The following is a 15,551-nucleotide window of genomic DNA, read 5'->3' as shown; positions in this document are numbered from 1 at the left end:
GTTAAACTAGGCTCAACTTGCTGTAAGATTAAACACGAAACAAATTTAGGCAAACTTTAACCGATGATTGTGTTTTTCAGTTTTTAAGTTCAGTTAACTTAGTTAGTATTGCCAACTATAGTTGCAACGAAAAGTCGACTTTTCGACTTTTTGCATTTTATGAAAAGTCGACTTTTTGCATTTAGTTAAAAGTCGATTTTTCGACTTTTTTCATTTAATTAAAAGTCGATTTTTCGATTTTTAATATTTTATAAATAGTCGACTTTTTTGCGGAATATTTCCTTCAAACATATTCTATTTGATGTCTCATTTGAAAAACATATGTTAAACTAGGCTCAACTTGCTGTAAGATTAAACACGAAACAAATTTAGGCAAACTTTAACCGATGATTGTGTTTTTCAGTTTTTAAGTTCAGTTAACTTAGTTAGTATTGCCAACTATAGTTGCAACGAAAAGTCGACTTTTCGACTTTTTGCATTTTATGAAAAGTCGACTTTTTGCATTTAGTTAAAAGTCGATTTTTCGACTTTTTTCATTTAATTAAAAGTCGATTTTTCGATTTTTAATATTTTATAAATAGTCGACTTTTTTGCGGAATATTTCCTTCAAACATATTCTGTTTGATGTCTCATTTGAAAAACATATGTTTGACGACCTACAAAATTGTGGTTTGTCAAACAACAATGTATTTTTCGTAACTCATGTTTGCTACCATCACTTTTTTGTTTGAAGTGCTACTAGAGAAAAACAGCGACTCCCGTTGTAAGTAGGCCGCCACCAAAATTTTTATAGTCAGCCGCCTCAGCTTTAAAGTTTGTCGGCGCAGAGATCTTTGTACTTGCCCGCCTTGTTGTGCGTTGCTATTTGCTAAAATATACAAAGAAATTAAAGAATTTCAATTTAAATTATTGGAAAAAGCAGACAATTTGATTTAAAATCGTTTAAATAAAACACACGAATAGAAAAGATTTATTTAAAATACACTTGAAAAACGAAAACAAAATGAATTTTCTCAAAGGTAAGCAGGCAGCAAATAGGCAAATAATGTTGCAAAAAAATTATATATTAAAATCCTAATATTTTCTGTTTAAAGATGAAAAATATCATATGGTTGGTGATGTAGCCTTTACAGAGGATAATATATTAATTTATAATATATTCGTACGAAATTTACCAAAAAGTGTGAGTAGAAACCATAAACGGGGACTCCCCGTTTCTGGTTATACATCTGTCTATTGAAGGTATTAATAAATATGCTTTTAAACATTTACAGGCCAGCATATTGCATATTTCGAAATGTTTTCGAGAATTTGGTGAAGTTTTAAAAGTCGGTTTTCTAGGCCACGGCAAAGGTAAAGGTAAAAATTGTTTTATCAATTTTGCTGATCCCAAGGTGGCGGCCATGTAAGTAAATTTGATTAATTTTTATGTTTTTCTAAGAGATATATCTACAGAAATAAGTCTTCCTGAAACATGTTTCGATATAAGTAGACTCAATTCTATAAAAATTGTTTTGCCGGGACATAGAGTTCTCATGAAAAATGTGTTCCTAATTTCTTTCTAACACACATTTCTATAAATATACTTTTCCTGATACACATTTCTATGTAAAACTATCTTACTGACACAAATTTCTATACTAAAGTATCTTCCTAAGACACAATACCACACAGAAGGTACTTCCTTATATACATTTCTATAAAATTTATCTTCCTTTGACATTTTTTTTAACATTTCTTTCTGAGAGCCATTTCCCAACAAAATTATCTTTCTAACACACATTTCTATACAGACTGTCGAGAGTTTTAACGTGAGCACCTGCCGTGTCGGCCTTATCCCACGGTGGTCTTTCTCATCCACAGGGTAGACTTGAGAACGGTCTACCATCGCCCTTTGTCTTCAATGAAGACTCAGGTGGCAATTTTTGCACATTGGCTATGACCGGTCCTTGCGCAAGTACTTTGCTGGAGTATTCGAGCTATCTAATCTCTTGCCAAAGTAGTCACGTTGAAAGACAACCATACTACTATGGCTCTGTTGATTCGGCAACGGTGGACCGAAGCACGATCCATCAATAAGCCGTAGACATTGTTCTTACTCACAGTGACACGCTGTGGCAAGTCTGATATGAACAGAGTATACTCTGAACATATCTGGACAAGGAAGGAAAATTAATCGGTATCACTTGTATATGATACCTTTCATCCGTCATCATTCAACCCAGTACACATCTCATTTATTCGACACATTCATAGAGAAAAACATACGACACACTCATTTAGATATACGGGTGGGTGAGGCCCGCATACCTCTACATTCACTCCGTATCATATACAATTGACTCCAACCCATTTCCAACGCTTAGTCCCACAGTCACTCCTCTGTGGGGTATCTGTTGTTTTTCGGCAACAGCACCGAACTTATCCCGAAATATTGACTATTATCATGCATCAGTGTTTTAACCGACACTTACTTTTCCCGCGAATTTGGGTTTAAACCACAGCCACTACGTGGATCCCGAAAGAACCTCAACCAACTGACCAGCCAGGACATATCCTGCGGGAAACTGGCCACCCTTAGTACCAGATTATGCGGTGCTCTGGTCTGACCTCTGGCAATCTATGCAAGGACTAAGCCAAACAGTAGACTGTAACCAATTTTTCAATCCCGGTCAGATTGAAGGTATTGGCCACCTCTATATACCCCGGGATTGCAATAACACCAAGGCGGAGGTCTCGTCAAGGTAACATGCCCCCGGGGGGGACATTTCTATACAAAATTATCTCGTTCCCACAACAATTGTATCTCCGCTCCGGAACGACTTGATTCTCAATCGCCTAAAAATTGTCAATTCAGCAACAGCTGTATCCACCAAAAGTTTTTTTCCCTAGGAAAGTACATTCAGTTACAGCCAACCTGTTACAACAACAACTACAAAATTATCTTTCTGAGATACTTTTCTATACAGCAAAAACTTTCCAACACTTATATCGTTAAAAAAAATCCTGTTCCTGGGACGCATTTCCAAGCTAAATGTTTCTAATATACATTTCTATTAAAACTAACTTCCTACTAGATATTTCTTTTAGATTTTTACCTTTCCAGAGTAGACTTTTCTCTAGACAATAATCTTTCTACAAACAATTCCAATAGAAATATATCTTATAAGTTGTTTTCTCAAACAATTTCCACAGAGTTTTACAAAGAAAAAACTTTCACTTTATGAATCGTTTTATATCGGTACAACCCTGCAAGAGTTGGTATCAACCAAATGGTCAAAATACTATACAACTACTAAATGGATATTCTAATGATGCTAAACTACTAAACGAAGCAGCCTGCAGTAATACAAGTTTTTCATGTGAACAGAATTCTTTAATATTCAATTTAAACGATGATTGTCTGGAATATATTTGTAAAATGCTAACACTCAATGATCAAATACATTTTGCTCTCAGCTGTCAACGTTTTTGTGAAATTTTCAAAATGATTTCACTACATAAATATGTCAATTTAAATACGGAACTTTTCGCCACCTTAACACAATTTCAATCAAAAGTATTTCTACAGATAGTGGGTGCACAAGTTAAGAGTTTGATGATTGATTTTAAATATGCTTTTCTTAAGTCACATACAGAGATTATTAGTATTATCAGATTTCTGGGAACATTTTGTACAAATGTCGAAACACTTAAAATCGAAAGCAATGATTTGCATGTTAACAAATTACGTTCTTTAATTGCAAAAATGACACAACTAAAAGAATTACATTTAAATAATGTAGATGTAAATGTGGGCTTAATAAAAATCCTACAAACATTGAAAAATTTAAAATGTTTACATATATTAGATGATGGCTCTTTAAATGGTAAACATCTTAATATGCTGGTTGGCCTGGAAATGCTATCGCTAAGCGGTTGTCATCAACTCAACTCATTTCACTTTAAAAAACTTTGTGAAAATCTAAAAAATTTACAATACCTTGATATACGTTCTTGTGATCGTTTGAAAAAATCAGATTATGAACATATTCTTAAATATCTTATTAACTTGGAAACTCTTAAATTTTCCACTATCGAAGAGAATTTCAATTGTCTTACTAAATTGCCCAAACTTAAGCAATTGGAAATTACGGATAATGAGGGTATTGTCATAGCGGAGGAGTTTTACAAAAATTTAACACAATATCAAGCGAATAATTTGGAAGAATTAAAATTACAAGAATTATGTTATTTTAATGAGGATATCGCTGCACTGGTGGCTAAATTGGAAAAATTAAAATTATTAGGCATTGATAATGATGCTGTCGATGATAAATGTTTGGAAAAATTCTCAGTGTTAAGTGAATTAGAAGAATTGCATTTAAATGGCTGTGATGATATTAGCGATCAGGGCGTTTTAGCACTTCTAGAACATAGTGTACAACTTAAACGTCTCCATTTAACTTTTTGTGATAACATAACAACAGATTTTGTGCGTAATGCCTTAAAATTGTTGCAGGAACAACATGATCGTGGTAATCGCACGTATCCCTTACATCTAACACTAACTTTTAAAGCTCAATTTGAAGCTTTAACTGAGGTAAGTAAAATTTATTTCCAAAGTAATAGTTTTATAAGATTTTAAATATTTTCTTTTATCTCATCATTTTAGGAAAATAATATAAAATCTTCAGATGTACTTAAAATAACATTAGATCGAGATTTTAAAAAATTATTTAACTTTTTTCATGATGGTATGTGTTAATTATTGAGTAAAACTTTTTTGTAAATTTTAAAAAATTTTCAATATTTTCTTTTTATATTATAGATGATGACGATGTTTATTTCGACGATGATGATGATGATTTTGATTATCCATTCGGTTATGATTATCCATTTGATTATGACTACAACTCTGGTAGTAAGTTTCGAGATAACAACAATTTCTCATAAATTTCATTCACCTCTATTCTGCATTTCGATTACATTTACGTTCGCATTCAGTTACGCAATGAATCGAAAATAGTTATTACAACAAAAAACTGAATCTGAATGAAAATGAAGAAGCAATTCCATTTCGTTTCAATGCATTCAATGCATTTCGATCGTAATAACGTTTTTCTAAATTGTTGTTTATGTTGCGGAGAGTCGAACCGAAATACAGAATACCAAAGTTGCCAAACGGAGAAAATTTCGATTCAAATTGAAGAATGCAGAATAGGGGCCATTATTCAAAACTTTTTTGCCATTTTTATGTATTAAAATCTAAATAAAAAATCTTTTCTTTTTAATTTCTTTCTACTAGATGATGATTATTACTCCGATGATGAACCTAATAATGATCTTTTAGGTAAGTCCATAATAGTTGAACATGTTATAAATCTGAGAAAATATTATAGACTAGACTTTAGATTAGACTATAGACAAGACTTTTGTTTTCACTATAGGTTATACTACAGACCAGCCTATAGACTAAACTATAAATTAACGATAGACACTACACTATACTAAAAACTAGACCATAGACTAATACTGAGCGAGAACTAAATTAAAAATTATATAGAACTCAACAAAAACTTTACTCAAGGACTCAACTGAAAACTGATCCAGAAGCGAACTAGAACTTAAATAGAACAGAAATAGAAGTGAACCAGTAGAGAACTAAAACTGAACTAGAACTGAACTAGAACTGAACTAGAACTGCACTAGAACTGAACTAGAACTGAACTAGAACTGAACTAGAACTGAACTAGAACTGAACTAGAACTGAACTAGAACTGAACTAGAACTGAACTAGAACTGAACTAGAACTGAACTAGAACTGAACTAGAACTGAACTAGAACTGAACTAGAACTGAACTAGAACTGAACTAGAACTGAACTAGAACTGAACTAGAACTAAACTAGTACTGAGCTAGAACTGAACTAGAAACTGACTTAGAACTTAACTTCAAATAATCATGAATTACAACTCTGAAATCTTAACCAATAAACTACCAATCTGTTAAATTAAAAATACTGCTGTTGTTACTTGTTTCGGCCAACAGTAATTTAGTAATCACTATCACCGCTAATGGCCTGTTCATCATCACCGCCAGCACCACCAGCATCCTCATCGTCATCATCTAACATTTCGAGGAAAGCTCGGGGTACTAAACCCTTTAACAAACCCTGCTTGCCATACATATAATCAGTATTGATGGGTTGGCATTCGGCCACCAAAATAACCTTGAAAATAAACAAAGAAAAATTATTCAAAAAATAATTTTCTATAAAGATAAAGAAAAAATTCACCTCATTTGCACTTAAAGTCAATTCCGTATGATCTTTGGCATCGTAGGCACACAAAACACGTGCCCTTTTCATTTGATCCGCATTCACGCTAATCGGTGCATTCATTTTTGTTTTATTACTGTTTCTAACAAAAGGATTTCCTCCTTGTTCAATTCCTCCTACTCCAGCAGCCTGTTGATGTTGATCCATTTCAATGGGCTGATAAGGTGTAGGGCCTCCCAAACTGTTTTGTATTTTTTGTATTTTATTCAAATGTTTGTTGTTGCATTGTTTCGGTTATTGGATTTTAAAACGTTTTTGTATTCGAATATTTTTTTTTCGTTTGATTTGTTTAATTTGTGTTTGTTTGATTATTTTGATTGTTTACATTTATTTAGAGTGTATGAAAAAGTAATGATTGTTTATTATTTTTTTTTTATACAATTTTTATAAAATTCTAAATTAATTTATTTTGTTCTTAACCATATTTAATCATTAATTAACAAAGCATTTAATTATTTAAAAATACATAATATGTATTTTATATGTTTATTTTTTTTAATAATTAATAAATATTTAGATATTTGTAAGAGTTTAACTGTGAAGCATTTTATAAGAAATAAGAACAGTAACGATTTTATTTATTATTTTACTAATTTGCACACTGTTTTAGGATTTAAAACTTAAATTTGTACTGAACTAGAATTGAAGTAGAACTTAACTAGAAGTTATCTAGAATTTACCTAGAAAACTGAACGTGAACCAAAACAAGAACTGAACTAGAACTAAACTAGAACTGAACTAGAATTGAACTAGAACTGAGCTAGAACTGAACTAGAACTGAAATTGAACTAATTAAAATTGAACTAGAACTGAACTAGAACTGAACTAGAACTGAACTAGAACTGAACTAGAACTGAACTAGAACTGAACTAGAACTGAACTAGAACTGAACTAGAACTGAACTAGAACTGAACTAGAACTGAACTAGAACTGAACTAGAACTGAACTAGAACTGAACTAGAACTGAACTAGAACTGAACTAGAACTGAACTAGAACTGAACTAGAACTGAACTTGAACTGAACTACAACTGAACTACAACTGAACTAGAACTGAATTAGAACTAGAACTAAACTAGAACTGTACTAAAACTGAACTAGAACTGTGTTAGAATTGAACTAGAACTGACCTGGAACTGAACTAGAACTGAACTAAAACTAAACTAGTACTAAACTAGAACTGAACTAGAACTGAACTAGAACTGAACTAGAACTGAACTAGAACTGAACTAGAACTGAACTAGAACTGAACTAGAACTGAACTAGAACTGAACTAGAACTGAACTAGAACTGAACTAGAACTGAACTAGAACTGAACTAGAACTGAACTAGAACTGAACTAGAACTGAACTAGAACTGAACTAGAACTGAACTAGAACTGAACTAGAACTGAACTAGAACTGAACTAGAACTGAACTAGAACTGAACTAAAACTGAATTAGAACTGAACTAGAACTGAACTAGAACTGAACTAGAACTAAACTAGAACTGAATTAGAACTGAACTAGAGCTGAACTAGAACTGAACTAGAACTGATCCGGAACTGAACTAAAACTGAACTAGAACTGAACCAGAATTGAACTAGAACTAAACTAGAACTGTACTAAAACTGAACTAGAACTGAACTAGAACGGAACTAGAACAGAACTAGAACTGAACTAGAACTGAACTAGAACTGAACTAGAACTGAACTAGAACTGAACTAGAACTGAACTAGAACTGAACTAGAACTGAACTAGAACTGAACTAGAACTGAACTAGAACTGAACTAGAACTGAACTAGAACTGAACTAGAACTGAACTAGAACTGAACTAGAACTGAACTAGAACTGAACTAGAACTGAAATAGAACTGAACTAGCACTTATCTAGTACTGAACTGGAACTGAACTAGAACTGAATTAGAATTAAACTAGAACTGACCTGGAACTGAACTAGAACTAAACTAGGACTGAACTAGAACTATAATTCAATTAGAATTGAACTTGAGCTGAACTAGAACTGAATAAGAATTGAACTAGAACTGACCTGGAACTGAACTAGAACTGAACTAGAACTGAACTAGAACTAAACTAGAACTGAGTTAGAACTGAACTAAAACTGAACTAGAACCGAACTAGAACTGAACTAGAACTGAACTAGAACTGAACTAGAACTGAACTAGAACAGAACTAGAACAGAACTAGAACTGAACTAGAACTGAACTAGAACTGAACTAGAACTAACTAGAACTGATCTGGAACTAAACTAGAACTGAACTAGAACTGAACTAGAACTGAAATAGAACTAACTAGAACTGAACTAGAACTGAACTAGAACTGAACTAGAACTGACCTGGAACTAAACTGGAACTGACCTGGAACTAAACTGGAACTGAACTAGAAATGAATTAGAATTGAACTAGAACTGACCTGGAACTGAACTAGAACTTAACTAGAACTAAACTAGAACTGAATTAGAACTGAACTAGAACTGAACTAGAACTGAACTAGAACTGAAATAGAACTGAACTAGAACTGAAATAGAACTGAACTGGAATTGAACTAAAACTGAACTAGAACTGAACTAAAACTGAACTAGAACTGAACTAGAACTAACTAGAATTGAACTAAAACTGAACTAGAACTGAACTAGAACTGAACTAGAACTGAACTAGAACTGAACTAGAACTGAACTAGAACTGAACTAGAACTGAACTAGAATGAAGTAGAATGAACTAGAACTAAACTAGAACTGAGCTAGAACTGAACTAGAACTAAACTACAGCTAAACTACAACTGAACTAGAATTGAACTAGAACTAAAATAAACCAAAACAGAAATGAACTATGGAAAACGATTTTAATACTTTCCTCTCCATCACAATACAATTTACCTCCCCAACGATATTTTAAACAAACAGTGCGCCTACTCTACGTATAAAGATATTTAATTATAAATTTATTAAATAATAACTAAAAATTTGATTCAACAATTATTTGAAAAACTTAATATCATCCTTTTTAGAAAGACAACAAGATAACTAAATTCTATTAAAAAAACATCTCTACTTATATAGATGTTATAGCTGTAGTATCATATTTTAAATCACATTCATCTAAAATTTTTGAGGTATTTTTATCATGGCTAGCCACCGTGGAGGTATTAAAAGGATTCGTTGTTGATGTTGTTATATCTAACGATTCTAAATTATCTAGATCTACACTATCGTATTGACAATAAGAAGCTAAAGATTTTGCAGCATTGGCAGTTTCTGAGGCAGCCACAGCAACTGTTACAATTTTGTTATTACTAAATTGTGTTGGTTGATTAGTAGTATTCGTATTCGTATTGATATTGGTATTCATATTCATATTGGTGTTATTAATAATAGTTGAATTTTGAATGTTTTGGTTTGCATTGGGAGGCCCTGTATCTATATCTTCACTATTAATGCGTAGACGCGGCTTTTCTGGCTTAAGTCTGCAAACCATGTAGGGAAGTTTTTGTATTTTTTTGATTTGTATGTTTTATTTTTTACGTTCAAAATGTATATATATATTTTTGCATTAATTAATTAAATATTTTTGTTTTTATTTGTTTAAGAATGATCAATGTTTTATATAGTAGTAATAACATTATTTGTAAGTGCATGATTAAATTATTTTAGTTTTTGGGTGCATTTCGAAAATATTTCGTTTATGACAAAAATACTACTGTGCTTCGGGTTTATGTTATAGGACCATTTAAATTTAATTTAATTTAAAAATTTACGACTACACACTACTAGATAGCATAATAATAAAATGATACCTACTTGGCCAAATCCAATTGTAATTGATCCATAACATCGGTACATTGTTTATAGTAACGTACTTGATTTTCAATAAAGGCATGCAAATGTCTTAAGTGTGATGCTTGAGAAGTATTAATGCCCTCCAATAAGGATTTAGTAATTTCCGATTGACGATCAAATTCAGACTGAGCCACACGCAAATCACGTTCAGCCTTTAAAAAGTAATTTAGAAATTTATTAGATTTAGATTATAGTGAATAAGTTAAAACAAATAAAACCTGTTCTAAAACAGCTTCTGGTGTAACACCGTCTTTCTGTTAAGGCGGCCATTAAAGTAGACATTGAAGTTTTGAAATAGATAAACAAAAGAAATAACTTAGAAATTGGAATAATAAAGTATTTTAAATATATAGTCTAGTCTATAATCCAGTCTATAGTCTAGTCTATAGTGTAGTATATAGTCTAGTCTATAATCCAGTCTATAGTCTAGTCTGTTGTGTAGTATATAGTCTAGTTTATAATCTAGTCTATACAGTAGTCTATAGTCTAGTCTATAATCTAGTCTATAATCTAGTCTATAGTCTAGTCTAGTCTATAGTCTAGTCTATAGTCTAGTCTATAGTCTAGTCTATAGTCTAGTCTATAGTCTAGTCTATAGTCTAGTCTGTAGTATAGTCTGTAGTCTAGTCTATAGTCTAGTCTATAGTCTAGCCTATAGTCTAGTCTATAGTCTAGTCTATAGTCTAGTCTATAGTCTAGTCTAGTCTATAGTCAAGTCTATAGTCTAGTCTATAGTCTAGTCTATAGTCAAGTCTATAGTCTAGTCTATAGTTTAGTCTATAGTCTAGTCTTAGTCTAGTCTATAGTCTAGTCTATAGTCTAGTCTATAGTCTAATCTATAGTCTAGTCAATAGTCTAGTCTATAGTCTAGTCTATAGTATAGTCTATATTCTACTCTATAATCTAGTCTAGTCTATAGTCTAGTCTATAGTCTAGTCTATAGTCTAGTCTATAGTCTAGTCTATAGTCTAGTCTATAGTCTAGTCTATAGTCTAGTCTATAGTCTAGTCTATAGTCTAGTCTATAGTCTAGTCTATAGTCTAGTCTATAGTCTAGTCTATAGTCTAGTCTATAGTCTAGTCTATAGTCTAGTCTATAGTCTAGTCTATAGTCTAGTCTATAGTCTAGTCTATAGTCTAGTCTATAGTCTAGTCTATAGTCTAGTCTATAGTCTAGTCTATAGTCTAGTCTATAGTCTAGTCTATAGTCTAGTCTATAGTCTAGTCTATAGTCTAGTCTATAGTCTAGTCTATAGTCTAGTCTATAGTCTAGTCTATAGTCTAGTCTATAGTCTAGTCTATAGTCTAGTCTATAGTCTAGTCTATAGTCTAGTCTATAGTCTAGTCTATTCTAGTCTATAGTCTAGTCTATAGTCTAGTCTATAGTCTAGTCTATAGTCTAGTCTATAGTCTAGTCTATAGTCTAGTCTATAGTCTAGTCTATAGTCTAGTCTATAGTCTAGTCTATAGTCTAGTCTATAGTCTAGTCTATAGTCTAGTCTATAGTCTAGTCTATAGTCTAGTCTATAGTCTAGTCTATAGTCTAGTCTATAGTCTAGTCTATAGTCTAGTCTATAGTCTAGTCTATAGTCTAGTCTATAGTCTAGTCTATAGTCTAGTCTATAGTCTAGTCTATTGTCTAGTCTATAGTCTAGTCTATAGTCTAGTCTATAGTCTAGTCTATAGTCTAGTCTATAGTCTAGTCTATAGTCTAGTCTATAGTCTAGTCTATAGTCTAGTCTATAGTCTAGTCTATAGTCTAGTCTATAGTCTAGTCTATAGTCTAGTCTATAGTCTAGTCTATAGTCTAGTCTATAGTCTAGTCTATAGTCTAGTCTATAGTCTAGTCTATAGTCTAGTCTATAGTCTAGTCTATAGTCTAGTCTATAGTCTAGTCTATAGTCTAGTCTATTCTATAGTCTAGTCTATAGTCTAGTCTATAGTCTAGTCTATAGTCTAGTCTATAGTCTAGTCTATAGTCTAGTCTATAGTCTAGTCTATAGTCTAGTCTATAGTCTAGTCTATAGTCTAGTCTATAGTCTAGTCTATAGTCTAGTCTATAGTCTAGTCTATAGTCTAGTCTATAGTCTAGTCTATAGTCTAGTCTATAGTCTAGTCTATAGTCTAGTCTATAGTCTAGTCTATAGTCTAGTCTATAGTCTAGTCTATAGTCTAGTCTATAGTCTAGTCTATAGTCTAATCTATAGTCTAGTCTATAGTCTAGTCTATAGTCTAGTCTATAGTCTAGTCTATAGTCCAGTCTATAGTCTAGTCTATAGTCAAGTCTATAGTCTAGTATATAATCTAGTCTATAATCTAATCTGTTGTCTAGTCTATAGTCTAGTCTATAGTCTAGTCAATAATCTAGTCTATAGTCTAGTTTTTATTGTAGTCTACAAGTTCGTCAACAGTTTTGGTCTATAGTAGTTTAGTCGATAGTCTAATCTGTAGATTATTGAATAATTTTATAGTCTATTATATAGTCTATTCTATATTTTATACTATAGTCTAGTTTATAGTCTGTCGTTAGTCTAGTTAACTTTTTTTAACACTTTCACTTACCGTCTGTTGCCCCAACATACTGCGAGCCTTGGTGACACGTTTTTTGCAGGCATCCAAATCAAGCCTTAAAATTATGCCACAAATTTAACAAAAATAAATATGAATTTTCCAATCTCATTACAAACATACCGCTTTGTTTCCAATACACCCCTCTCCTTGGTTATTGTTTTCATTTCACCATCCAAAAACTTACGCAATGGTGTGGTAAAACATATGCTGGACGAAGCAATAAAATCTCTTTCACATTTACCCAATCGCTGCTCAGCCTGGCCGACTTTAATTAAAGCCTGACCATAGGGTAAATCTTGACCAAAGTCGGCACCAGCCTCCAGCATATCCAAAGCCAAATATTCCAGATTACTCAAGCGTTGTGGTTTCGATTTATCAATTTTCTCAAAAATAAAATCCTCTACACGATTTTGAGGATTTGGCACCAATACCGATTCAACATCCTTGACAATTTTCTCTGTCCAAGTTTTAGTGACATCGGCACGTTCGGCCAAATTTTGAAATTCTGAATCATATTCTGTGCGTTCGGTTGTACCTAAACGTTCTTCGGTAAGCTTTAAAAATAATAGAAAACAAATAAAGCAAATCAAGGATAAATACAAAAAAAATGCATAAAAATAGTCAATAATTTTATATTTGCAATTTTATTAGAGAAAAAAAAGAACATAACATTCCAATACATATTGTTTTGACTTATTCCAACTTACCTGCACTACTCTGGAAAATGTACTGCCTGCCTCTTTAACCAAATTTTTCATATTAAAATTTGGTACATGAAAATTCATTTTGCTGTTTTTTTTTTTTGTTTTTGTCGAAATTTATTAACTTTCTTTTAGAACAAATAATTAAAAAATTGATATTTTGAACAATTTAATAAGTTTTTTAATATATTTATCCTTTTTCTGCAGTTAGATAACTTTAGCAAGTGTGTAATTAATAAAAAATTATTCTTAAAGAAAACTTGAACTGTTTCCAGCGGATGTTAGTAAATATTGAATTTCCAATAAGAATTTTTTGAAGGAAATAACATTTCTGTATATGTGTAGGTGCCAAAAAGCCAAAAATTGCCAACTATTTAAAAATTTCCCATTTCAATTGGTAACACTTGAAACATATGTTATTTGTTTACAGCCGCTATTCATTGTTAATGGTTAACATACAAATAATAATTATTAGCTGATTTGTTTTGATTCGGCTTAGCCGTCGAACAAAATATCAAAGTCGCCGCCGTGAAAATTTTTCCGCTTGTACATATTTTGTACAATTTACAGAACACTTTCGCTAAATTTATGGAATTTTACAATATAAAATTAATTTGTTTTCATTTAAGCAAGTTTTCTTTTATCTAATAATAAGCCGCTCATTAAAATTTGGCCGTTGTAGAACTTTGCTCAACGTTCGACAGAAATGATATTCTTTAAATAAAAAATTAATTTTTTACTAACAATTGAAATTAATAAGAATGCTATACTATTATACCGAGGGTCATTGTGCAAAGAAAAACAGCAAGTGTTTGGTTTAATTTAGTTAAATTGTTAATAACTCACAAAACTTTGAGCTGCTTGCTCTGTTTTGTTGTTATAAACAATATATTTGCTTCTAAAATCCCACTTTCTGATCTCTCGGATTCCCTTTTTTATTTAAAATCGTTAAAAATTTAAAAACTAAGCGTAGTTGAAAACTTAGCCGCCTTACAGTCGATTTTAAGCAGCCGCCGATATATTTGGTGTCAATCGCCGCCGTTAATATTTGTCGGCGCAGGGCCCTGGTGTGAAGAACTGTGATATTTTTGGTTGTGTTTTTTTTAAGGAAATAATGGGTAAGTTTAATTTAAAAATTGAATTAGTTATTCAAAATATGAAAATAAACTTAAAAACTAACAAGTGATATGAAATTTTAATAAATTCCTTTTAAATTATAAACGTAATTGAATTATTGGTTGCAGGCTTGGTGGCAGCCGCTTACACTAAATTTAAACAAAAACAAACTTAATTTTTATGGAAAATCCCTATTAGAACGAATTTATATTAAAATCAACATGATAACATGAAAGTTGTCATTGTTTCTTTGTTATTTTTATATATTATAAACATAAATATTTTAAAGTTTTTTTATAAACCACAAATATATATAGGGTTTGTCATTACACATATTTTTTAGGGTATTCCTAAAATAAGAGTTTTTAAGAAACGTCTCCAGATTAAATGTCTCAATTAAAGCGTTATACAAGAATCTATTGCTTTCCTGATTGGTTTTTAATATTTTCTCAATTAAAGCGTTATAGACTGATTTACCATAAAAAATCTATAGTTTAGATTATACTCACTATATATACAGATCAATAGTATGGATTGTAAACATACAAATGTGCAATTTGATGTATAACGTAAAAGATACACTGATCTATAGACTAATGTAAAGTATGGGCTACAGACTGATCTATTGTCTCGGACTATATAGTCAGAACTCAGATTGATGTATAATCGGGGATGTACCATTAACTACATCTGTAGTATTTACTTTAGACTAATCTATAATTTTAACTACTATTACTGATCTAAAGTCTGGTCTATAGTCTGATCATTAGTCTGGACTATAGTCCGATTTATAGTCTGATCTATAGTCCGGACTATAGACTGATTTATAGTATCGACTATAGACTGATCTATAGACTGATATACAGTCTGGACTATAGACTGATCTATAGTCAGGAATATAGACTGATCTATAGTCTGGACTATAGACTGATCTATAGTCTGGACTATAGACTGATCTATAGTCTGGACTATAGACTGATTTTTAGTCTGGAATATAGACTGATCTATAGTCTGG

The 15,551-nt window shown here is 31.7% G+C and overlaps 2 protein-coding genes across 4 annotated transcripts in view; one reads left to right on the top strand and one right to left on the bottom strand.

The window, feature by feature from the left end:
• Positions 1–813: 813 nt before the first annotated feature.
• LOC111688262 overlaps positions 814–15,551 on the top strand; it is a 41,767-nt gene continuing 27,029 nt past the window's right edge. For both annotated transcript variants that reach the window (XM_046954841.1, XM_046954842.1), the window contains exons 1-7: positions 814–1,019; positions 1,095–1,183; positions 1,275–1,405; positions 3,196–4,582; positions 4,655–4,736; positions 4,811–4,903; positions 5,288–5,332. In XM_046954841.1, coding sequence (XP_046810797.1) covers positions 1,004–1,019; positions 1,095–1,183; positions 1,275–1,405; positions 3,196–4,582; positions 4,655–4,736; positions 4,811–4,903; positions 5,288–5,332 — 1,843 coding nt within the window. In that variant the 5' untranslated portion in view covers positions 814–1,003. The remainder of the gene's footprint in view (positions 1,020–1,094; positions 1,184–1,274; positions 1,406–3,195; positions 4,583–4,654; positions 4,737–4,810; positions 4,904–5,287; positions 5,333–15,551) is intronic.
• On the bottom strand, positions 5,859–13,684 carry LOC111688263 (endophilin-B1). 2 transcript variants are annotated; one of them, XM_023450748.2, is made up of 7 exons: positions 13,427–13,684; positions 12,840–13,273; positions 12,711–12,774; positions 10,368–10,403; positions 10,111–10,301; positions 6,277–6,499; positions 5,859–6,210 (listed from the first exon to the last, which is right to left on the bottom strand). In XM_023450748.2, exons 1-7 carry the CDS (start codon positions 13,502–13,504, stop codon positions 6,034–6,036), a joined length of 1,203 nt encoding a protein of 400 aa, XP_023306516.2. In that variant the 5' UTR covers positions 13,505–13,684; the 3' UTR covers positions 5,859–6,033. The 2 variants fall into 2 exon arrangements, with proteins under 2 accessions (XP_023306516.2, XP_046810802.1); XM_046954846.1 differs by lacking the exons at positions 5,859–6,210; positions 6,277–6,499 and adding an exon at positions 9,057–9,776.

The sequence above is a fragment of the Lucilia cuprina genome, chromosome 6 (assembly GCF_022045245.1).
Source record: "Lucilia cuprina isolate Lc7/37 chromosome 6, ASM2204524v1, whole genome shotgun sequence".
NCBI classification, from domain to species: domain Eukaryota; kingdom Metazoa; phylum Arthropoda; class Insecta; order Diptera; family Calliphoridae; genus Lucilia; species Lucilia cuprina.
Note: the sequence above shows the minus strand (reverse complement) of the source record. Positions and strands in the feature narration are given on the sequence as shown.

Bases quoted from the DNA above. Each gene is read 5' to 3' on its own strand.
- LOC111688263 (XM_046954846.1), bottom strand. From the start codon at position 13,504: ATGAATTTTCATGTACCAAATTTTAATATGAAAAATTTGGTTAAAGAG. The intron at 12,775-12,839 runs GTATGTTTGTAA...CATAATTTTAAG, and splicing joins GGTGTATTGGAAACAAAGCG to GCTTGATTTGGATGCCTGCA. The intron at 10,302-10,367 runs GTTTTATTTGTT...TACTTTTTAAAG, and splicing joins CAGAAGCTGTTTTAGAACAG to GCTGAACGTGATTTGCGTGT.